General features: G+C 40.2%; 2 protein-coding genes and 1 long non-coding RNA gene across 3 annotated transcripts; all 3 read left to right on the top strand.

Moving 5' to 3' along the window:
- Positions 1-1,087: 1,087 nt before the first annotated feature.
- LOC125001035 (NACHT, LRR and PYD domains-containing protein 12-like) lies at positions 1,088-8,706 on the top strand (the record flags this gene model as incomplete). Its single annotated transcript, XM_047576948.1, has 6 exons — positions 1,088-1,131; positions 5,180-5,356; positions 6,131-6,304; positions 6,734-6,907; positions 7,259-7,432; positions 8,290-8,706. Coding segments are annotated over 6 exons (762 nt in total), but the record flags the coding sequence as incomplete, so codon positions are not given.
- A 3,268-nt stretch (positions 8,707-11,974) lies between these two features.
- On the top strand, positions 11,975-13,265 carry LOC125001089. The gene is made up of 3 exons (XR_007111501.1): positions 11,975-12,032; positions 12,200-12,322; positions 12,446-13,265. It is a non-coding gene; the product is annotated as an uncharacterized LOC125001089 (long non-coding RNA).
- Positions 13,266-13,517: 252 nt separating this feature from the next.
- LOC125000994 (protein NLRC3-like) lies at positions 13,518-17,051 on the top strand. The gene is made up of 5 exons (XM_047576862.1): positions 13,518-13,689; positions 13,842-15,627; positions 15,819-16,022; positions 16,162-16,394; positions 16,998-17,051. Exons 1-3 carry the CDS (start codon positions 13,653-13,655, stop codon positions 15,835-15,837), a joined length of 1,842 nt encoding a protein of 613 aa, XP_047432818.1. The 5' UTR covers positions 13,518-13,652; the 3' UTR covers positions 15,838-16,022; positions 16,162-16,394; positions 16,998-17,051.
- Positions 17,052-25,959: the final 8,908 nt, after the last annotated feature.

The raw sequence follows: 25,959 nt of genomic DNA, 5'->3' as shown, positions 1-25,959 counted from the left end.
GATAACCACACGACCTGCAGCAGCCAATCAGATCCCTCCTGAGTGTGTTGACATGGTGACAGAGGTCAGAGGGTTCACTGACCCCCAGAAGGAGGAGTACTTCAGGAAGAGATTCAGAGATGAGGAGCAGGCCAGCAGCATCATCTCCCACATCAAGACATCACGAAGCCTCCACATCATGTGTCACATCCCAGTCTTCTGTTGGATCTCTGCTACAGTTCTGGAGGATGTGTTGAAAACCAGAGAGAGAGGAGAGCTGCCCAAGACCCTGACTGAGATGTACATCCACTTCCTGGTGGTTCAGACCAAAGTGAAGAAGGTCAAGTATGATGGAGGATCTGAGACAGATTCACACTGGAGTCCAGACACCAGGAAGATGATTGAGTCTCTGGGAAAACTGGCTTTTCATCAGCTGCTGAAAGGAAACCTGATCTTCTATGAAACAGACCTGACAGAGTGTGGCATCAATATCAGAGCAGCCTCAGTGTACTCAGGAGTGTTGACACAGATCTTTAAAGAGGAGAGAGGACTGTACCAGGACAAGGTGTTCTGCTTCGTCCATCTGAGTGTTCAGGAGTTTCTGGCTGCAGTCTACATGATCCACTGTTACACCAACAGGAAGACAGAGGTGCTGGAGGACTTCCTGGGACAAAACTACAATGACTCAACTCTGGATGTCTTCCTGAACAGAGTCATGGAGAAATCCCTGCAGAGTAAAAATGGTCACCTGGACCTGATGGTTCGCTTCCTTCATGGCGTCTGTCTGCAGTCCAACCAGAGACTGTTAAGAGGTCTGCTGGGTCAGACAGAGATCAGTCCAGAAATCATCCAGAGAGCCATCAACAACCTGAAGGAGATGAACATGTCCAACATTTCTCCTGACAGAAACATCAACATCTTCCACTGTCTGATGGAGATGAACGACCTCTCAGTTCATCAGGAGATCCAAGAGTTCCTGAAGTCAGAGAACAGATCAGAGAAGGAACTCTCTGAGATCCACTGCTCAGCTCTGGCCTACATGCTGCAGATGTCAGAGGAGGTTCTGGATGAGTTGGACCTGAAGAAGTTCAACACATCAGAGGAGGGACGACGGAGACTGATTCCAGCTGTGAGGAACTGCAGAAAGGCTCAGTGAGTCCAGATGTAATTAACATCATGAATCAATTTAGATTTAGATTAGGTTTAGTTATTTAAATGTTAACTGTCATGTATTAGAGCTGTCTGTTTTAATAACATTTAATTAGACATCAATTGCCCATTTGTAATCTTTTCTAAATGTGCCTTAAAGCGACATTTTCCACATTTATATAATTTCAATCATGATGACTTTGTGGAGTCAGACATTAGATCAGATTACACTGACAGACTGTGTTGAAGAAACCTAAATGTAAGTCCATATATCTCCATTCCTTTGCAGATTAAAACACAACAAAATTTAAAGTCTGCAGATTTAAGAGAAACTGATGAGAGTTATTGTGTCATGTCAGATAAGAAGCTGAATCACTGATGTGAAAAACAAAATATCAAATAGGACTGATGGTCAATCAGTGGTTTATTACCGAACAACCAATCGATAAGCCAAAGTAAGAACTTGTTCCCCTTGTTGACTGGCGCTAATATCCCTTCAAACTCTCTCCCATTAGTTATGAACACCACCTTGACTTCTCTTCATTACCTTTGCACTTTATTTCCTTTCTTTCTCACTTTCCTCTCCCCTTTTTACTGTGATTGAGCCTTTCTTGATTCAGGTTCACAACATTAACACAGCACATCTATCTTTTACAGAATATCTGCATAACTTTCATGACAACAAATAGACTGCATTGCATTTATGAAACTATTCAAGTCATTTCACATAAAGTACACACATGAAATTATTAAAACACTAGAAATAACAGCAGTGTTGGCCTTCATGGTGATGAGATGATTTGGAGTGAGTGGCTCCAAACTGTTTGGATCATTCAAAGTCGGCTGTTCACAGAGTGTTGAGCTGAGTACACTTCTGACAGTCCTTATTTGTCGCACCCACCTCCACCTGCATGACTTGAATGTGGTGCATTGAAAATAAAATCACATTTTTTCTTTGCGAGGAAGGTTGTCAGTCTCTCAGCATCAACTTCCTTTAGAGCTGAGTTCAGTTCATTTTTAGCATCTAGTCCCATGATCACATTTGATTTGTCTGACTGTGCCTCTCAACGCAATGAAGCAACGCAGTCTGTTAATGAAGGAATTGGTTGACAGATCATCTAACATCTCCACATGAATTGCACAGGAGCAGAAACATGTAAAAAGCAGTCCATATCTTTTGTTTTCCTTAAGCCCTTGCCTAGTTATGAATGGGCCGAAATAGTCCATGCCATAATACAAAAAGGGAAGGGATGGTTCCAGTCGTTCTTTTGGGAGATCACTCATTTTCTGTCCTCCTACTGGTCTCCTGAGTTTACGACAGATCACACACTGATGAATGTAGGAAGAGACAGCTTGACTTAGTCCTGGAATCAAATATCCGTTGTATCGTATCTCATTTATGGTCAATCCCTTGCCTTGGTGTTTGACCATACCATGGTAGTGAGCGATTATCATTTTGGTGATGTTATGCTCTTTAGGAATGACTACTGGGTGTTTAACTGAGTCAGGAAGAGTTGAACTATGCAATCTTCCTGCAAGTGTCTTTATTTCTTCCTGATATGTTTGTGTTTGCAGATCTTTTATAAGCACAAGCTCTGCAGCTTGTCTTTCACCTACAGTAGAGTGCGTGTTCGTTTTGTCCTTTAGGATTCTGCGTCTGAGGCGTGCTAAAGCACTGACAGCCTTAGCCCAGGATGAAAACTTTGTCAGACGGTCTGTAAGTGCAAAGTTGTAGTCTTTTTAACTTCTGGATCTCCAACTGGACGGTCTTGAATCTCAGCTGCCAGAGGATTTATTTCCCTTTCACATAGAAACTTTGGACCTTTGAGCCAATTGGAAGATAGCAGGCCATCTACCGTTGTGCCCCTAGATGCACAATCTGCAGGGTTTTCATCAGTGGAGACATAAAACCACTGTTTCGGTGTTGTGCTGATGCAAATTCTTTGCACTCAGTTTGCAACGAATGTGTGAAATCTTCTTGCTTCATTATTTATATACCCCACAACAACTTTAGAGGCTGTCCAAAAGAACTCATTAACATCTGTGCAGTTTAGTTCATCTCTGAGCATGTTACTCACCACTACTGACACTGCTGCTGCCGTCAGCTCCAGTCTTGGAATGGTGATGACCTTTGTGGGAACCACACAAGACTTGCCCATGATGAAACTGCAGTGAAAATCACCACCTTTGTTTTTCAGTCTCAGGTAAGTACACTGTCCATAGCCTGTGGTGCTTGCATCTGAAAAATTCCGTAGTTCCCTTTTTACCACTTGTCCAAAATTGGCAGGCACATAGCATCTGTCTATCTGCACTTTCTTTAGATTAATAAGGTAATTTTTCCATTTCTCCCATCGTGTTTTCAATTGCTCAGGCAGCGGGTCGTCCCAACCACTACTGTGCCGACACATTTCCCAAGGAATCATATATTGATGCAACAGTGGATAATATCCCACATCGTGTGGGGGGCTCCTCTATTAGTGTCATGTTAAATGTGAAGGAATCTTTCTCTAGGTTCCAGTGAATGCCAAGTGCTCTTTCCGTTTGCATTTCACTGAAAACAAGGTTCTTTTCTTCGGTGTCCACAGCATGCTCTAATGGTGGTATACTGTTTACAACAGCGCTGCTGTTTGAGAGAAACTTATGTAGCCGAAGACCACCTTCAGCACATAACTGACGAGCCTCATGTGCCAACTGTATGGCCTTTTCCACTGTGTCCACATTCTTGCTATGAATTGAGCACCCAGTGGATAGGCATGACTGTTTTCCTTGGCTAAGTGTTTTAATCCATAATATGCACATCCCGGTGATGATGCTGCACCAAAGAGATGTACTGTCATCCTATATTCTTTTGGTTGCTTGCTCAGGTCTCCATTTTCCCACCATGAGAAGCGAAGATAGTCACAGTCATTCTCTTGCACTTTAAATTGATGAAACATTTTTTACCAAATCACACATCAGTGTTACTTTATGTTGTCTAAAACGTACAAGAATGCCTGTTAAGTTGTTGGTCATGTCTGGCCCTGTGAGAAGGTGTTCATTGAGGCTGGTTCCATTATGTTTGGCTGAGCAATCAAAAACAACACCCAACTTCTCTGGCTTCTTTGGATGATAAATGCCATGATGCGGTTTATACCATGTTTCACCGGGGATTCCATTTTCCTGGACTTCCTCTACATCACCTCTTTTGATTATGTCATCCATGTACTTGATGTTATCAACCTTATATTTTTCATTTTTGGAGAATTTTCTCCCAAGAGCACTGAGTCTGACCTTTGTAAGGTGTCTGTTGTCAGGCATATGTGGCCTCTCCTTAAAGGCTAATGGCATTACACAATATCCCTGTTAATTTTTCTTTATGCCAGCTTTAAGTTTGTCAAGGATGAGGATGAGATCATCTTGAGACTGTTTTGGCATTTTCACTGGCATCCATGAAATCTCTCTCTAATGCACGAACTGCATCAATGGGAGTTACTGGGGGGATGTCTTTTACAGCAATACAGTGACAAAGACTACCTGAATCAGGTGAAGATGCTGTACTGCCAACAATACTCCATCCTAACTCTGTACGCGCAACGTACCTTGTATGGTTTGCATTGGAAAGAGAGCTCTGGAACAACTATAACCTATCAGAAGACCTAATTCACAACTGAGTAGAGGCGGGATTTCATCCACAACTGGCGACAGGTGATCACAGAGTCTAGCTGTTCCACAGTTTGGTATGTGATCTCTGTTAACAGGTATACAGTCTTTTGTGTATGCATCAGGGAGTTGGATACGTGTTGCAGAGCTGTAACCCCTCACCTGCACCTTTGAACTTTACTTCCTTTCTTTCTCACTTTCCTCTCCCCTTTTCTTTGATTCAAGTTCACAGCATTAACACAGCACATCCAGTTCAACAGGATAAAGCAAATAAGACTATTTCAGAATAAAATAACAAATCACCTTAAATATACTTTAACAGTAAACTAAATCACATACTCTCAGTTATGAGTTATAGTCCTTTACAGTCTTCATTCATGTTAACATATTTTATATTTATGTATTATAACAGATTTTCTGGCTGTAGACTCTCAGAGAGTCACTGTGAAGTTGTGGCCTCAGCTCTGAAGTCCGACCCCTCCCATCTGACAGAGTTGGACCTAAGTAACAACTACAACCTGACGGATTCAGGAGTGAAACATCTGTGTGTTGGACTGAAGAGTCCAAACTGTAGACTGGAGACTCTGAGGTCAGTTCACTGAATGTTTTTATCACATAAACAGTTCTCTTGTCAGGATTGACAGATAGAAAATGGACCAGCAACAGTTGGTTTAAATGAAGGAGCATCATGTTGTTAATATCAGCAGGTGTCTCCTCAGTCATCGGTGGTCGGTCTGATCTCAAATCAGGACCAGTCTAGTGTTCACATGTACATTTAAAGAGTTATTGGAGTCAGGAATCATTCTTTCTGTTCATACTGTCTGTGGAGAAACTCATCAAGTCATTTCTTCCAGTGTAGTTGTGTTAGGAAGAGACCACTTTATTTTCAGTGTGGACAGTAGGAATTCTAAGAACTCTGTAATGTTCATCTGCCATGTGACTGTTGTTTGAAGACAGACTTGAAAATATGAACTTGTCCTTTAACATTTTAACGACACCAACCTACTGAGATACCAAATACAGGAAGAAGAAGGTCATGGAACCAATGAACTAATGAACAGTTTGTTTTCAACATGTGTGATTTGATATTGATCCTGTAATGAGAGACTTGACTGAGGTCAGCAGCATGTTATTGATGTGTGTTGACATGAATAGTTGTCTGAATGTTGTGTTGATGTTTGTATGATGTGTGTAGAAGGCTGACATTATGATGATCCACAATAACACAAAGACAAAGTCACTCTACTCATTTTAGAGAACAGCTCATTGATTAGGACGTAGTAATGTTGATCTGAACATTAAAACCTGAACACATCTGATTGATTATCAATGATTTTATTAACATATTTTATTCTTTATTCAGATTGAATCTCTGCAGGTTGTCAGAGATCAGCTGTGATTCTCTGACCTCAGCTCTGAAGTCCAACCCCTCCCATCTGAAACATCTGGACCCTAGTGACAACTACCTGATGGATTCAGGAGTAAAACATCTGTGTGGTTTTCTGAAGAGTCCAGACTGTAGACTGGAGACTCTGAGGTCAGGTTGCTGGATGTCTGTTACTATTGTGGATCTGATTTGTTTAATTACAAACTGAACTTAATTTATGTCCATACTGAACTTGAAGCTTCAGTTTTTAGTTCTAGCTTTATTTCCCTCTAGTTCATATTTTTCTCTTTTCTTTTCATTAATTTAGCCTGAAATCTCAAAATATTGTGTTTTTTTGCAAGAATTATAAAAGAAAAAAAGAAAACAAGTTTGTTTGTCAGTTTGTTGTCTACTAATGTTCATGTTAATCAGTCACATCTGTATCCAGAAACCAACACATACATACACAGATATCCTCACAGCATGGTATTGATGTGTCTTGACATGAATAGTTGTCTGAATGTTGTGTTGATCTTTGGATGATGTGTGTAGAAGGCTGACATGATGATGATTTACTAACATATTTTATTCTTTATTCAGATTGAGTTATTGCAGGTTGTCAGAGATCAGCTGTGATTATCTGGTCTCAGCTCTGAAGTCCAACCCCTCCCATCTGAAACATCTGGACCTGAGTAACAACAACCTTCAGGATTCAGGAGTGAAACATCTGTGTTGTTTTCTGGAGAGTCCAGACTGTAGACTGGAGACTCTGAGGTCAGTTCACTGGATGTCTGTTACTATTGTTGATCTGATTTGTTTGATTATAAACTGAAATTAATTTATGTTCATACAGAACTTCTACTCATACAGATGTAAATTCATCCTTGTCATATTTTCTCTTTTCTTGTCTTAAATTTAGTCTGTCACCTCAAAGATGAGTGTTAGTTCACAGTGTAGAAGGCTTACATGATGATGATCCACAATAACACAAGCACAAAGTCACTCTACTCATTGTAGAGAACAGCTCATTGATTAGGAAGTAGTAATGTTGAGCTGAACATTAAAACCTGAACACATCTGATTGATTATCAATGATTTTGTTAACAGCTTTTATTCTTTATTCAGATTGAGTTGGTGCAGGTTGTCAGAGATCAGCTGTGATTTTCTGGTCTCAGCTCTGAAGTCCAACCCCTCCCATCTGAAACATCTGGAGCTGACTAAAAACAAACTGAAGGGTTCAGATGTGAAGCAGCTTCTTGATCTTGTGAAGAGTCCAGACTGTAGACTGAAGACTCTGAGGTGAGTGGAGGGTTGGAGTCAGTTCATTCTTCTTTCAGTAGTTTTGTACTAGACACAGAATCTAAAGTGTTTCCTGGAAACCTGCTGCTGTTTTCTTCAGAGATGCTGTCAGAGGAGAATGGAGACAGACTGGACAGAAAGACAGAGACAACAGTCAGACAATCAGATCATCCTGAAGCTTGTTGTGTTGATGTTTTCAGAAAATAAATGTGGATTCCAGCTGACAGCCTTACTAGATGAATAGAGACAGTGGTCCTCATTCATCAGATCTGATCTCAGACTCTTTGTTCTCTCACTTCAAAACTAAACAACTGATCCGTTTCATCTTTGTCACAGCTCTGAGATCAGTCTGACTGAAACCTGTAAATCACAGAACCATCATTACATTTAGTAACCATGTGGTCTTTCTACAGAGCAGAACCTCTGCTGAGGTCCAGTCATCACATCTGTATCTCTGTCATTAGTTTCATCAGATATCTTCAATGTTTCTTAGTCAGCTGATGCTTCAGAAACACATGAGATGTTCATCAACACACTCAGACTCTTTATTGAAATGGAACAGCTGGAAATCCATCACTAAAGTGTTTGTGCAGTAATGAAGCGTTGATGAGTCTCAGCAGTTTATTTCCTCTGTGGACTTGAGAGAAATGTGCAGAGGAAACAGACTTGATGCTAAAAGTCTGTGCAGGTCTGTGAGCTTCCAGCTCCAACACGTTAACATGAAGCTGAAAGGAAGCTGGCTGAGCTCCACAGCTGCTCTTTATACTGGATGTGCTGCATCACTGACTGACACCTGATGAAAAGAGTCTCTGGAAACACTAAATCATCTCCTCTCTTCTTTCTTCTTCTCCCTTCAGATGTTTGCCATTGTTCTAAACAGGACGGTATGTGAGCTGAGAGAAGATGAGCTGAGTCCTGATGATCCAGAGGTTGAATCAGCAGCAGCTTGTGTGTAGAGAGACTCTGATTGGACCATGTTACTGGGAGATGGAGTCAAGAGGAGAGCTTCATCCACATGTTTCTCCATTTGACATCATCGTCAGAGCTGCAACTAACAGAACCAACAAATAAATAAATAAATGATTCAGACACCAACATATTCTATGTAGATGTAAAGTTCCAGCATCAACAATTCTTTCTGTTGTTTCTTGTTGCTGATTGTGTATATATTTGTCCCATCTGTATTGTAATTTGTGTCATGTGGTTGTCATTTTACAGTGTATCTTTGTTGTCATATGGTTGTAAAGTAAAATATCTCCTGGTTGTAGTTTTTACACCACGTCTCCTGCCTGTCATTATTACTAAGTTTCATTTCCTCTCTGTAATCATCAGAGAGTAGTAAACACTTTTACACAGTTTAATATTATCTGTATTCACATATAGAGTCATTATTAGACTGATGAACATTAGAGCTACAATACTGCAGTAGATGAGTGAACATCGGTTATTGGATGTGGACAGTTGTAGTTACTGGCAGTGACCACTGGAGGGCAGTGATGGTTCTAGTTTCTGGGTTTGGATCATTGTAAAACATTTATTGTGTGTGTTGATTAAATCTAGATCCTGTGTGACAGTCCGTTTGATCCAGTCCCTCTGACACGTTCCAGGTCAGTAAGAATATCCAGCTAGTCCCAGTGTTCAGAGAGACTGAGGTTGGCTCCTATTTTGGACCTTTTCAACATATTTCCTCTTCTTTGCATTGGCCAAAGAATGTGTGGCTCATTCTGCTACAATACAAACAAAGTGGAAAAGCTCAGAAGTCCTGAGCCTCGTTGTGTGTTGCAGACAGCCTTAATTATGATAAACTCTAATGTACAATTCTGACAACGTTTGAACTCCTACCAGAGGAGTAGTGACAACAATTCAGACACTTAACACTCCCCCATAAGATTCACCTTCCTCTATGTTCCACCATAAACTAAGAACAGTTTGCTCACTCAGAAGCAAGGGGTATGATTCTCACTTGGACTAGGAGAGGTCCTGGGTTCTGATCCTGGACGAGTGCCCATTTATGTTACAACCCCGACTCGAGGGCCACAGCATGAAGTGGAAACACCTGACAGAGTTACAACAATAAGAGTTAATTCATTAAAAAGAAAAAGGTGACAGGTGAGACATAGTGATCATCACCTTAGGCCTCTTCAAGGCCCTTTATTCACATCCTCTCAGGTGAAGCTGGTTAAGATGATTAATCACAAACCACAGAAATAAAACACTCCAGTCCTGCAGAGGGGCTGAACAACTCATTATTTTTAGATATAACACTGCAAACTATGTTTTCCTACAACATGGAAACTGTCACATGAGTGTTTCTAGAAGTCATCAGTTAATCTCATGTGTATTTATGAGGAGGAACAAACTGAATCCTTCACAGCAGACAGCTTTGTTGGACTGAGGATTTATTCAGATCATTTAGTAAAAACACCACATGTAGTAAAATACTCCAGTCCTGCACTGACCATCAGTATCATCAAGAAAATGAACTAAAAGAATCAAAACTAAACGTGCAGGAGCAAATTATTTTATGAGTGTATGTCATAAAACTAGGCTGATCCCTCGTTCCAGTTTACTATCACTTTCACCAGCGCTGTGTCGCAGATCTTTTTCTCCGTGTAAACCTCCGTCTGAAGGTAAAGTCAGCTGTTTCTAATGTTTTCTGTTTGTTCCAGGAGTGGCACTGCAGCACAGGAACACCAAAGTCACTCCCTCAGGTGGTGCTCTCAACTTAGAGGTTCTCACAGGTTCTTTACCAGCCTTCAACACCACACCAAAGTCAACAACTGACAGGTTTCAAGGCAAGAAGACGTCAACAAGGTGCACCACTGCTTCACCTCATGCATGTGCTGCTGTGACCAAGGTTAGAGAGCAGCCACAGCTGAAGCTTTTTGTTGGATTGTGTAGACAAGAACCAGAACATACAGCTGCTGTGACGGTTCCTACCAGGCGAACAAGACTGCAGGCGAAGAGAAGAAGCTTCAGTCAAGATTCAAACGCTTCAGAGCTAAGAATGACTGGAGTCTTGATAAATGCACATCATCAGATGCAGACAGAACCTTAAAGTTTGATGTTTTTGATTGTAGAAGAGCCTTTTATGCCTCTTAGAGGGTCTGAAAATTAGAACTGAATTGTTGTATATATTTATTATGACTTGAATAAAATGTCATTCTCTAGTCTGAAGAATGTGGTGAACTCCTAGTGTTTGAATGTCTACACACAAACTGAAGTCAGTAATCAATGTCTCCTAGAAAGACACTGTTGAAGGACTCAGTGATGACTCGCTGTCTCGTCCTGGCTCCACCTTTCTTCTCCTCTTCAGACAGACTTCAGCGGCTCACACATTTATACAGCTGTAGTTCACATATGAGTGACAGGCAGAAGGATCAATAGTACCAACCCTGAACATGTTCAGTCTGGTAAATTGTGTTTGTCTCCCTCTGGTGGTAAAGTTATGAACTGCATGACACCAGTTCAGTAAACACACTGTATGTAAAAGACATGAGGTATTTATAATCATCAATACTACAGCCCTCCAGTAACTTACAACTGTCCACATCCAATAATACTGATGTTCACAGTGATGTTACATGTTTACTGGAGTATTTTAGCTCTAATGTTTAGTCTGATAATGATGGTCTATATGTGAACAGATGTTACACTGAAAGAAACACTTACAGTATGTCAGCAGAGACTCATGACGTTGCTGTTCTCATAAACTCCTCCCTGAAAACTTCCATTAAAATTTCACTTCAACAAATGTGGTGCAGCAGGAAGTTTTAATCTAAACATTTACATTTTCAAACCTCCATCTGAAGGTAAGATCTGCAGTTTCTAATGTTTTACTCTTTATTAATATCATGTCAGCAGCTTAGTTTCAGCAGAAATCTGTTTGATAGTTCACATTAACTGAGTCAGAGCTGAAAGTCTAAGATCAGGACGAAGCAGCAAACTAAAAGTCTAAACCAACTTCCTTATATTCACCAGAGTTTTTACACTAGTCAGTTTCTGATGTGTCTATTTAATCATCCACCTCCTTTAGAACTGAAGAAGCTACTTGGACTAATTGTCTTCAAGAAAGTCCTCTTGTCCTTGTTTCAGTGTTTTTGGATAAATCATGACCTGGATAACTGAGAACTTTCACAGACGTATCTAGAATGTTGTTTTCTCTGGTTTTCAAAGTCCATGTGTTGGTGAAACTTTGTTAGCACAGATTTGAACTTTGTTTGGTTAAAGTCCATAACTACAATAAAGAGTCCATCGTTAGGAGCTTCCTGACTTCATCTACTGGACTGATAATAGAAGAACAGAAACTGATGACAGCATCTCTGTGGTCTGACTTCACATGACACTGATATGAAATAGAAAATAAGAATCAGTCACAGGAGGAACAGCTGATGTTTTTACAGCAGAAATTATGTTAAGGATTTGATGTTCAGGTGAATGATTTGTGTTTCCTCTGCAGGTGAAGGTAGAAAGTGTGTGTGAGCTGATGTGAATCCAGCAGAATGGATCAGTGTGAGGACAGAGAGGAGGGAGTCCCTCCCTCTAAAACCACTCTGAGTGGAGAACAGCATTTTAAACAACAACATTTATCTGAGAAAAGGTAAGATAATGTTATAAGAAGTACAGAAGTCAGTGAGCGCCCCCTTGTGTTCAGTCAGGTTTTCAGCTGGTCTCAGTGGTCCAGTTGTTCCACAGTGATCTGCTCTTTCTAGTTTTTATAGCAGCTTCAGTAACTGTGAGATAATGTTTTTCATGTTTGTCTCCTAGGAGTCATCACAGAGAAGAATCTGACGACTTTAAACCTGAACCCAGCTGTGTGTCTATGAAGAGTGATCGATCAAAGGATGACCTCATTAACTTTAAAAGACAAGAACCCTCAACTGTGAAGAAGTAAAGAAATAATAACCGTCTTCTGGAGTTTATATGTGAAATATTATGTTCATTGTGTGAAGCTTCAGAATTTGTTGGACTTGTTGAATGTTGATAATTAGTGAATTTCTCTCAATCCATCAGGAAGCAGCTGAAACCTGAACCCAGCTGTGTGTCTATGAAGAGTGATCACTCAAAGGATGACCTCATTAACTTTAAAAGACAAGAACCTTCAACTGTGAAGAAGTAAGTTATGAATTAATGTAAAATTAACATCATGGTCAGATGTACTTCTGAGTAAATCCTGCTACTATAGAGCCACAATACGTCTCTCCTGAACTAACTGTGGAAAATTCATGTTTTCATCATCGACTGGTAAAACAAGCAGCACCTTTAGACTAGGTTACTGTGTGATGTCAGAGGCTTTCTAGGTTTATGTATGTGATAATATTCCAGTTGGACTTTAAGTTAAGTTTCATTTGTTGATTGTTTAAATCTGATAAACTGAGGATTTCTCTTCATCTACCAGGATACAACAGAAACCAGACTCACAAGAACCAAAACATGAACCCAGCTCGAAGAAGAGAAATTCGTTGTTTAATTTTAAAAGGAAATTATCTGCTTCAATGAAGTAAGACATTAATTAATTTACAAAGTCGCTGATTTTGTGGTAAAGTGATAAAATAACGGCTGTTTGGAAAGTCAGATGATTGAGACATGTGGACTTTCTGTGATCCTCAGTCATCAGGTTTAGAATTGATCAGTGGTTTCTCCTCTTTATTAATGTCACAGTAGAGATTATTCTGATCAGAACATTCACTACACAACACACTATCATTAACTCTCTGTGGTTTATGTTTGACAGGAAAAACAAACATTGATTACAGATGGTGGAGACAATAATGTAGACTAATTGTTGATTATTCATTCACAGGGTGGAGCAGCAGAGTTTAAATGTTCTCAGTGATCAGTCTGTTCATCAGCCTCAAACACAGCTGGACTCCATATTTAAGGTCTGTACATGGACAACAACTACTTTCCATCATCTCCATGCTGCTCTTTGTAGTGGACCAGTGGACTGTCAGTCTGTCCAACATGGATCTGATGTTTGTCTCTATGATTTCAGTCTGGTTGTCATTCAGATAGTTTTCTGTTCCAGCTGCTGGAGGAAAACATTGTCACTTTTGTGAAGAAGGAGCTGAAGAAGATTCAGAGGGATCTGAGTCCAGATTACCCAGAATGCTTAGAGAGTCAGAGGGAGGATGAGGAGGTGTTGGAGGGTGAGGATGAAGAGCAGAGGAGGAGCAGCAGAGAGGCATTTGTGAAGATCACACTGAACTTCTTGAGGAGAATGAACCAGGAGGAGCTGGTTGATCGTCTGGAGAGAAGTAAGAGGATTTCTATGAACATTGAACCTGATGAATGAATTAAACATTTACTAATGTCTCAAAAGATGGAACAAGTAAATGTATATTCACTCATTCTTTCAGTAAATGTTGGAAATCTATTCACTGATCTTATTTGTTGTTTGTTTATTCAGAACGTTTTGCTCCAGTTTGTCGACGTGAACTTAAATCTAGTCTGAAGGAGAAGTTCCAGTGTGTGTTTGAGGGGATTGCTAAAGCAGGAAACTCAACTCTTCTGAATGAGATCTACACAGAGCTCTACATCACAGAGGGAGAGACTGCAGAGGTGAATGATGAACATGAGGTCAGACAGATTGAAACAGCATCCAGGAAACTAGACAGACCAGAAACAACCATCAGACCAGGAGACATATTTAAAGCCTCACCTGGAAGACATGGACCAATCAGAAGAGTGATGACAAAGGGAGTGGCTGGCATTGGGAAAACAGTCTTAACACAGAAGTTCACTCTGGACTGGGCTGAAGACAAAGCCAACCAGGACATCCACTTCACATTTCCATTGACTTTCAGAGAGCTGAATGTGTTGAAAGAGAGAAAGTTCAGCTTGGTGGAACTTGTTCATCACTTCTTCACTGAAACCAAAGAAGCAGGAATCTGCAGCTTTGAAGAGTTCCAGGTTGTGTTCATCTTTGACGGTCTGGATGAGTGTCGACTTCCTCTGGACTTCCACAACACTGAGATCCTGACTGATGTTACAGAGTCCACCTCAGTGGATGTGCTGCTGACAAACCTCATCAGGGGGAAACTGCTTCCCTCTGCTCACCTCTGGGTAACCACACGACCTGCAGCAGCCAATCAGATCCCTCCTGATTGTGTTGACATGGTGACAGAGGTCAGAGGGTTCACTGACCCCCAGAAGGAGGAGTACTTCAGGAAGAGATTCAGAGATGAGGAGCAGGCCAGCAGCATCATCTCCCACATCAAGACATCACAAAGCCTCCACATCGTGTGTCACATCCCAGTCTTCTGCTGGATCTCTGCTACAGTTCTGGAGGATGTGATGAAAACCAGAGAGAGAGGAGAGCTGCCCAAGACCCTGACTGAGATGTACATCCACTTCCTGGTGGTTCAGACCAAAGTGAAGAAGGTCAAGTATGATGGAGGATCTGAGACAGATCCACTCTGGAGTCCAGAGACCAGGAAGATGATTGAGTCTCTGGGAAAACTGTCTTTTGATCAGCTGCTGAAAGGAAACCTGATCTTCTATGAATCAGACCTGACAGAGTGTGGCATCGATATCAGAGCAGCCTCAGTGTACTCAGGAGTGTTGACACAGATCTTTAAAGAGGAGAGAGGACTGTACCAGGACAAGGTGTTCTGCTTCGTCCATCTGAGTGTTCAGGAGTTTCTGGCTGCAGTCTACATGATTCACTGTTACACCAACAGGAAGACAGAGGTGCTGGAGGACATCCTGGGAAGAAACTACAATGACTCATCTCTGGATGTCTTCCTGAACAGAGTCATGGAGAAATCCCTGCAGAGTAAAAATGGTCACCTGGACCTGATGGTTCGCTTCCTTCATGGCGTCTGTCTGCAGTCCAACCAGAGACTGTTAAGAGGTCTGCTGGGTCAGACAGAGATCAGTCCAGAAATCATCCAGAGAGCCATCAACAACCTGAAGGAGATGAACATGTCCAACATTTCTCCTGACAGAAACATCAACATCTTCCACTGTCTGATGGAGATGAACGACCTCTCAGTTCATCAGGAGATCCAAGAGTTCCTGAAGTCAGAGAACAAATCAGAGAAGAAACTCTCGGAGATCCACTGCTCAGCTCTGGCCTACATGCTGCAGATGTCAGAGGAGGTTCTGGATGAGTTGGACCTGAAGAAGTTCAACACGTCATGGGAGGGACGACGGAGACTGATTCCAGCTGTGAGGAACTGCAGAAAGGCTCAGTGAGTCCAGATGTGACTAAGATTATCAAATTCAGTTGATGAGAAAGAAAAGTCGCAGATATTCACATTTTAAACATTGGGACTGTTGATTTAGGCCTTGATTGGTTGTTAATCTCCTTCAGCTGAATACGTGTAGAGTGAGAGATGAAGCACTAAATCATCTCCTCTGTTATTTCTTCTTCTCTCTCCAGATGTTGGCCATTGTTCTAAACAGGACGGTATGTGAGCTGAGAGAGGATGAGCTGAGTCCTGATGATCCAGAGGTTGAATCAGCAGCAGCTTGTGTGTAGAGAGACTCTGACTGGACCATGTTACTGGGAGGTGGAGTCAAGAGGAGAGCTTCATCCACATGTTTCTCCATGTCAGACCAGTGGTGTAGTCTATGTGATACGCAGGTAAACGCTGTATATCCACTAGAAAAGCTCCTGAATTGTCGTCTAACCGCTGAAAAACACACAACGATACGTATTAGCCTGGTTTAGTGACACAACTTCACTTTCCCGTTCATAAATGGACCTTCTCTGTGTTACCAAGCGTTCACTTTTGGACCATGGGGGCTTCCGTCAAGCGTGACGTGGACCCGACGTTAACTACCAAGGAAGCAGTGAAGTTGTGCGGCGGGAACGAATCGACAACTTGAACTGGTCCAACGCTCGTCAGTGGAGAAGGAATGTGGAGAAAAAACAATGAGAAGAAAGAAAAGGAAGCCCAGTGACACTATTTGAGATGGTAGGGAAGGAGAGCTGATGACGCTGTCGTCCTACCTGGTAAGTGGAGCTCATGTATGTTAGAATAATAGTCACCACTATTGGAACAGCAGCTGATTGGCTCATTGAATTCTACCTAAAACTAGTCACTGGTGGTTTGTTTGAAATCAAGGAGCTGCTGCTGCTGCTGCTCTGTGTGTGTGTTTGTGTAGATGAGAACTGGACCTGGCCAGCCTTGTGGAGTGAGAGTCAGGAGAGGGAATTTAAAAACAGGCCTCCTTGGTTAGAGCGGAGAAATGGAAAGTTAGGGAAACATTAGACGACATTTAAAGCTGCTAGAAACAGTTTAAATGTACAAAGTTAACGCTGTGTTCAAATGTTAATGTAGTTCATTCAGAAAGTTGTTCATAAAAATGAAGTGAATTCATTGTCGTCTCATTAATTAAGGCCCCATGTTCACCATTAAATGACTGATGTGTTGGATATAGTTGAGTTTTTCCTCCTTTTGTCTAGTTTTCAGGCCTTTTCTTCTCCATGGCTGAAGATTGTAAACAGTTCATTAATAGTTGTGTCTCTGTTCAGCAGGTCTTAATGCTAATATAGATACAAAAAGGACAATAATGGATCATAATGTTCATTACTGATGTTGTTGTTTACCTCCAGGTTGTGTATCTGCACTGCAACAAAAATCCACTGGCGTCCTCACAGAGGAAAGGGCGTCAAACATCTGAGGAGTGGGTGTCCTTTAAAATCCAGTCCTCAAAACACAAACCACAAACAGCTCTAGGCCCCTTTTTCTTTATTTCAAACTTATTTGTCTTGTCACTGTCTGTTCAGTGGTTAATTAAAGCCCAAAGCTGTTTCATGTCTTTTTATACATCTTGTGTTGCTTCCAACACATTTACATTCAGATAATACATAACCAGTCTTTCATGACCTCAGTTATGTGTGGATCCAGACTTTATGCATTAATGAGCCTGGTGGTTCTTGTGTGGGGCCTTTTTTGGAGCAGCGCTGCTCTGGGGGGGGCTGCAGGACAGATGTTGCTCCAGGACGGGGGTGTACGAGGCTGGGAGGGGAACAGTCAGAGTATACCCACTAGAATAAACTAGACTACACCACTGTTTAAGACCATTAACAGAACTATAACCACTTTATTCTAACAGTACCAACACATGAAGTCCAGTTCCTCTTGAATTATTCAGACACATTAAAAACAAAAACAAATATCCTGTTTTAAAGTTGCCAACATCAACAATCCTTCCTTTTCTTTCTTGATAATAATTATGGAAAAAATGGAGCGATACAAGTAAAACTAATCTCAGTCTCTGCCCAAATTCAGTATGTTTATCCCATCTAGTGGCCACAAAGTGTAACTATAGTGCGATGAGTGTAAAGCAAGCTATAGAGAAAAAACAAAACAAATTTTTTCTCTATAGCTCTGGAAACAACCTGAAGGATTCAGATTTTGAAGCAGCTTCTTGATCTTGTGAAGAGTCCAGACTGTAGACTGAGACTCTGAGGTGAGTGAGGGTTGGAGTCATTTAAAATACTTAACACACATAATACCACTCCTAACAAAAAAAAGACAACACAGGAATATAGAAACCTGCCACATCAACATCCTTTCTGATGTTTCCTCATTGTTGGCATTCTCACGTCTGTCTTTACTTGTTTGTCTCCGTTCAGTAGATTCCAGCGTCTTAGAACAGTTGTTTTCATCAAATCATCATTTCAGAAGCTTTAATCTGCAGATGATTAAAGATGATTCATTAATGTACAGCAGGCCAGAGTCATTTTTTAGAGTTGGTTTTTGGTTGTTTGTGTTTTTCGAGGAAATTTTGGTAAATAACAGATTATGTTTTAGGAAATTATGAGTCAGAGTTCAATGAAATGACCTGGAAAACAGATTACTTGTCAAATAAAGTGTCAGAATAAATATAGTTAATTCCAAATAAAAAATCTTTGATATTTCCTTTGGTACAAACTCCAATAAAAAATGTGGAAACAAACAACTGTGTCATTGTCATTGACAAAACTGTAGAAAAATATCAATGTATTATTGGATGTGGACAGTTGTAGTTACTAGCAGTGACCACTAGAGGACAGTGATCGTGGATGCCTTACAGTTCACTTTACCACCACCAGAGGGAGACAACTCTCCATCACAGGTCATTTAAACATTGATTTGAATCTATGGTTTAAGAAGAGAAGATTTTTACTCAAAGAGTCTTATTTAGTTTCTTAAAATAAACATAACCAGTTCCATAAAGGCCACAATACACTATTAAACAAATAAAACACCAAACAACATATTACAACAACAGAAGCTCAACAGATGAACATAGTCATCATCTTACTGTGTCTCCACTTTCACTTCATCATTCAAGGACCGTTCAGGGACAATATGATATTTAAGCTTTTATTTAGACCTTCACCTTTAGCCTGACAGTGGTTCACTGCTGTACACTACGTCTGTTCCTAATATTTTTTAAAAATTTTTCTCCCACTGTATCTACCTGTCACTGACGTCATGTTGTCGACTCCCCTTGCATTTCAACTGTTTAAACCCCCAAATCCCATCAATAATATACTGAAAAATTTTTACTGAATATTTATGAATGAAAGCAAGTTTTTAGATATAACACTGAAGGCCATGTTTTACTACAACATAGAAATTATTAGATGAGAGTTTCCCGAAGCCGTCAGTCAACATTATGTCTGTTTATGATGAGGAGGAACCAAACTGAATCCTTCGCAGCAGACAGCTTAGTTACACTGAGGATTTATTCACATCATTTACTTCAGTAAAAGCACCAGACTGTAGTAAAATACTCCAGTCCTGCATTGACAATCTGTGTTAACATGAAAATGTGGTTATAGTATCAAAAGGGAAGCACTTCCTGTGACATATTATCATAATTATCAGCATTAATGTTGTAATTTGTGTAATTATTATTAAACTGGTATATTCAAACTGAAACCTGAACACACTGATACAGAAACAACAACAGACATGTTGGACGGATAAAAATCTTCTCCTGTCTAACCTGTTCTATCACTGTCACAGGTAAAACCTCACCTCATTCCTGAAGTATAGCTCACCTGTTCAGTTTCCTTGTTGGAGTGGAGTCTTCTTCATCTCTCTGGACTGGTTAAATAAACTGTAAGTTTGATTTGTTTAAAGCTTTAACTTTGTCATCAGTAACTTTAATGTTCGTTTCTGCTCTGTAATGTTTGTAGAAGATTTTCCCACTTCTTATTTCATTATTAAGTTTTATCACTCTGTTTGAAGATCAGCCCTACTTTATTATTAGATAAATGATTCACTGGAATCAAACAGTACGATGATCAGATTAAATTAAATGATTAAATCTTCATTAATCTGGATCCAGCCTCAGATTTAAGTCTAAAGTTACTTTCACTTTCACCACGTTGTGTCACAGATCTTTTTCTCTGTGTAAACTCTGTCTGAAGGTGTGAAGGTTTATTATGTTTAACTGTTCAACATCAGTAACAACATAACAACACTTTAGAAATAGTTCACGTTAACTGAGACGGAGCTGAAAATATAACGTCGGGATGAAGGAGGAAACTATAAATCTATCCGCCATTTTGTGTCTGTCTGTGTGTGAGCATGAAACAGCTGTGTCTCGGGAGCGCGCATTAATTCAGGTGAACGGACGTCACTCCGCTTCAGTTTGATCTAGTTTAGATGATTTATTCGTCATGATAACAACGTGTTTCCCCAATAACATTTCTGATGAAGAACCTTCATAATATTCACCAGAATATTATTTCACATGATATTAAGTGTTTATTTATTCAAAATAAAATGTGATAGTAGGACAGAGACGATCGATTATACTCCTCTCTCCTCCTCTCATCAGAGAATAGCACTTTTACAAAATTATTATTATTATTGTTATATATCATCTGTATTCACATCTTTTTGTCCTAACACCCCTAAAAATAAGAATGTTTTTTAAAAGTTGTGTATATGATAAGATGACCCACAAACTTAGCACAATAGTAGAAAGTATTTGGTTTAATAAATAGAATGATGTTGTCTCTTGTTGCAGGGCTTTATTAACCTTCATATCTTTAAGTTTGTTGTGCACTTATTGTTCCTACTCACTGCTTGAATGTTGCTTATTCTATGTTTCTGTATTTGGATGTTTGAATACTGTTTCTTTGTGTCTATCTACTGTTGTATTCATCTCTGTCTTTCTGTAAAGTGTCCTTGGGTGACTTTAAAGGCGCTTCTTAAATAAAATGTGTTATTATTATAAAATGTATTATAAAGCTCTGACCCTAGAATCTCCCCTGGATGTGATGTAGTTACTGACAGTGACCACTGGAGGCAGTTTAAATAGTTTAAACATATTTATTGTCTGTGTCATTAAATGATCTCCATGTTGTTCATCTTTTCTCCGTCACAGTTATTTGAACAGTCACTGATGTTTTGAATTTATTTCTACAATATGACATAGAAAGATGTTTACACAGTATTTTAATATGACCGAAATATTCTATTAAATATTAAAATACTAAACTAAACATTACAGGTAGTTAACTTCAGTTTATCATTCAGAGAGCATTCAGGGAAAATGGGACATTAATGTTGGTTTTCTTGCTGTTCACTGTTTCAGCACTAAATCCCGTCAGTGACCTGTTTGATCTGGAGTCAGTCACTGAATATTTATGAATGAAAGGCATCGTAATGTGTTTTTCAGCTGCACATTGATGCAGATTGTCTTTTCCTACAACACAGAAACGATTAGACGAGTGTTTCCAGAAGGAAATCAATGAATATTATCTGTTTATGTGATTATAAATGTTTCTAGGTTCAGATCATTTTAAAATCCTTAGATCACCTGTGTTCATCTTATAATTCATTATATAATGTCTCTGTCATCTTTTTGTTTTCTTTTAAATGAAATAAACCATTATTAGTGACAGATAACTCCGTCATCTGTCACCTAATGCGCCTCTTGAGTCAGGTCATAACTGTTATTATTTTTTTGTAAATGTCATCATCTGCTGGTTGTGACCAGAATATTCTGTTAGAAATGAAAATGCTAAAGAAGAACACATCAACAGAGGATGAACAGATGAACTTCTGTGTGTTCAGACGTTTTTGTCATTTTTGTGTGGAGAGGGAATTGTTGGATTTGTTTCAGGACTGGTTAAATAAACTGCAAGTTTAGTTTTAAACTTTAAACTTTGTTTTCAGTAACTTTACTCTTAGTTTCTGCTCTGTAATGTTTGTAGATGAAGTTTCAATCTGTGTTTAACTGCTTTTCACTTCTGCAGCTTCATGACTCAGTTTACTGGACTGATAGTAGAAAAACAACAACTGATAGTAGAAGACAGAAAGTGGACTCATAAGAACAGCATCTGATATGAAACAGAAAATAAGAACCAGTCACTGGAGGAGCAGCTGATGTTTTTACAGCAGAAATGATGTCAAGGATTTGAATGATTTGTGTTTCCTCTGCAGGTGAAGGTAGAAAGTGTGTGTGAGCTGATGTGAATCCAGCAGAATGGATCAGTGTGAGGACAGAGAGGAGGGAGTCCCTCCCTCTAAAACCACTCTGAGTGGAGAACAGCATTTTTAAACAACAACATTTATCTGAGAAAAGGTAAGATAATGTTATAAGAAGTACAGAAGTCAGTGAGCCCCCCCTTGTTTCAGTCAGGTTTTCAGCTGGTCTCAGTGGTCCAGTTGTTCCACAGTGATCTGCTCTTTCTATTTTTTAAATAGCAGCTTCAGTAACTGTGAGATAATGTTTTTCATGTTTGTCCCCTGGGAAATCCATCACAGAGAAGAATCTGACGACTTTAAACCTGAACCCAGCTGTGTGTCTATGAAGAGTGATCGATCAAAGGATGACCTCATTAACTTTAAAAGACAAGAACCCTCAACTGTGAAGAAGTAAAGAAATAATAACCGTTTTTTCTGGAGTTTATATGTGAAATATTATGTTCATTGTGTGAAGCTTCAGAATTTGTTGGACTTGTTGAATGTTGATAATTAGTGAATTTCTCTCAATCCATCAGGAAGCAGCAGAAACCTGAACCCAGCTGTGTGTCTATGAAGAGTGATCGATCAAAGGATGAACTCATTACCTTTAAAGGACAAGAACCCTCAACTGTGAAGAAGTAAGTTATAAATTTAAAATTAACATCATGGTCAGATGTACTTTTGAGTAAATCCTGCTACTATAGAGCCACAATACGTCCTGAACTAACTGTGGAAAATTTATGTTGTCATCATCGACTGGTAACACAAGCAGCACCTTTAGACTAGGTTACTGTGTGATGTCAGAGGCTTTCTGGGTCTATGTATGTGATAATATTCCTGTTGGACTTTAAGTAAAGTTTCATCTGTTGATTGTTTAAACCTGATAAACTGAGGATTTCTCCCCTTTAACCAGGAAACAACAGAAACCAGACTCACAAAAACCCCACAACGTAAAACCCAGCTCTATGATGAGAGATTGGTTGTTTAACTTTGAATGGCTGTTACCTTCCTTCGTGAAGTAAGATATAAATTCATTTAAATCATCACTGACAGATATGAACAGAACTAGTCTTCTATATCTGTCATTTTATGACTCAGAGGAAAACAGTTCAGCAGAGACGAGACGTTTATGAAACTAGTTCATGTACAAAAAAATCAGATGACTGAGACATGTGGACGTTCTGTGATTCTCAGTCATCAGGTTTAGAATTGATCAGTGGTTTCATCTCTTTATTAATATCACAGTAGAGATGATTTATTTATGACACAACACACAATCATTAACTCTTTATGATTGTGAGGAAAAACAAACATTGATTACAGATGGTGGAGACAATAATGTGAAATAATTGTTGATGATTCATTCACAGAGTGAAGCAGCAGAGTTTAAATGTTCTCAGTGATCAGTCTGTTCATCAGCATCAAACACAGCTGGACTCCATATTTAAGGTCTGTACATGGACAACAACTACTTTCCATCATCTCCATGCTGCTCTTTGTAGACCAGTGGACTGTCAGTCTGTCCAACATGGATCTGATGTTTGTCTCCATGATTTCAGTCTGGTTGTCATTCAGATAGTTTTTCTTTTCCAGCTGCTGGAGGACAACATTGTGACTTTTGTGAAAAAGGGAGCTGAAGAAGATTCAGAGGGAATCTGAGTCCAATTGCCCAAAAATGCTTAGAGAGTCAGAGGGAGGATGAGGAGGTGTTGGAGGGTGAGGATGAAGAGCAGAGGAGGAGCAGCAGAGACGCATTTGTGAAGATCACACTGAACTTCCTGAGGAGAATGAAGCAGGAGGAGCTGGCTGATCGTCTGCAGAGAAGTAAGAGGATTTCTATGAACATTGAACCTGATGAATGAATTAAATATTTACTAATGGAACAAGAGATGGAACAAGATACAGTATAATCACACATTCTTTCAGGAAATGGTGGAAATATATTTACTGATCTTATTTGTTTTTGTTCATTCAGAACGTTTTGCACCAGTTTGTCGACGTGAACTCAAATCTAGTCTGAAGGAGAAGTTCCAGTGTGTGTTTGAGGGGATTGCTAAAGCAGGAAACTCAACTCTTCTGAATGAGATCTACACAGAGCTCTACATCACAGAGGGAGAGACTACAGAGGTCAGTGATGAACTTGAGGTCAGACAGATTGAAACAGCATCCAGGAAACTAGTCAGACCAGAAACAACCATCAGACCAGGAGACATCTTTAAAGCCTCACCTGGAAGACATGGACCAATCAGAAGAGTGATAAACAAAGGGAGTTGGCTGGCATTGGGAAAACAGTCCTTAACACAGAAGTTCACTCTGGACTGGGCTAAAAGACAAAGCCAACCAGGACATCCACTTCACATTTCCATTGACTTTCAGAGAGCTGAATGTGTTGAAAGAGAGAAGGTTCAGCTTGGTGGAACTTGTCCATCACTTCTTCACTGAAACCAAAAAGAAGCGGGAATCTGCAGCTTTGAAGAGTTCCAGGTTGTGTTCATCTTTGACGGTCGGGATGAGTGTCGACTTCCTCTGGACTTCACAAGACGGGAGATCATGACTGATGTTACAGAGTCCACCTCAGTGGATGTGCGCTGACAAACCTAATCAGGGGGGAAACTGCTTCCCTCTGCTCACCTCTGGATAACCACACGACCTGCAGCAGCCAATCAGATCCCTCCTGAGTGTGTTGACAGGGGTGACAGAGGTCAAGGGTTCACTGACCCCCCAGAAGGAGGAGTACTTCAGGAAGAGATTCAGAGATGAGGAGCAGGCCAGCAGCATCATCTCCCCCCATCAAGACATCACGAACCTCCACATCATGTGTCACATCCCAAGTTTTCTGCGGGTCTCTGCTACAGTTCTGGAGGATGTTTTGAAAACCAGAGAGAGAGGAGAGCTGCCCAAGACCCTGACTGAGATGTACATCCACTTCCTGGTGGTTCAGACCAAAGTGAAGAAGGTCAAGTATGATGGAGGATCTGAGACAGATCCACTCTGGAGTCCAGACACCATGGAGATGATTGAGTCTCTAGGAAAACTGTCTTTTGATCAGCTGCTGAAAGGAAACCTGATCTTTTATGAATCGGGACCTGACAGAGTTTTGGCATCGATATCAAGCAGCCTCAGTGTACTCAGGAGTGTTGACACAGATCTTTTAAAGAGGAGAGACGACTGTACCAGGACAAGGTGTTCTGCTTCATCCATCTGAGTGTTCAGGATTTTTCTGGCTGCAGTCTACATGATCCACTGTTACACCAACAGGAAGACAGAGGTGCTGGAGGACTTTCTGGGACAAAAACTACAATGACTCAAGTCTGGATGGTCTTCCTGAACAGAGCCCATGGAGAAATCCCTGGAGAGTAAAAAATGGTCACCTGGACCTGATGGTTCGCTTCCTTCATGGCGTCTGTCTGCAGTCCAACCAGGGACTGTTAAGAGGTCTGTGGGTCAGACAGAGATCAGCCCAGAAATCAATCCAGAGAGCCATCAACAACCTGAAGAAAAATGAACAGGGCCCAACATTTCTCCTGACAGAAACATCAACATCTTCCCACTGTCTGATGGGTATGAACGACCTCTCAGTTCATCAGGAGATCCAAGAGTTCCGAATTCAGAGAACAGATCAGAGAAGAAACTCTCTGAGATCCACTGCTCAGCTCTGGCCTACATGCTGCAGATGTCAGAGGAGGTTCTGGATGAGTTGGACCTGAACAATTTTCAACACATCATGGGAGGGACGACGGAGACTGATTCCAGCTGTGAGGAACTGCAAAAAGGCTCAGTGAGTCCAGATGTGATTAACATTATAAATCAGTTTTAGATTAGTGTAGTTCTTTAAATGTTCACACTATAAAATTATCACCCTATTAAACTTATTTACTGCAAACATTACATATCAGTTTTATTTTGTTACAGATTTATTTTAAAGATCTTTATTTTTGACATTTTTTCTTTTGTTTATCTTCCTTTATTTATATTTACACTATATTAGAAATGTCCATTCAATAACATATGTAATCAGACATTAATTTCCTGTTCCTGTTCTAAATGTGTCTTAACAGGATGTTTTCCACATTTTAATCGTTTTAATCATGATGACTT

This window comes from Mugil cephalus, chromosome 23 (assembly GCF_022458985.1).
Source record: "Mugil cephalus isolate CIBA_MC_2020 chromosome 23, CIBA_Mcephalus_1.1, whole genome shotgun sequence".
In the NCBI taxonomy this organism is placed as follows: domain Eukaryota; kingdom Metazoa; phylum Chordata; class Actinopteri; order Mugiliformes; family Mugilidae; genus Mugil; species Mugil cephalus.
This window is presented reverse-complemented; position numbering and strand designations above follow the sequence as displayed.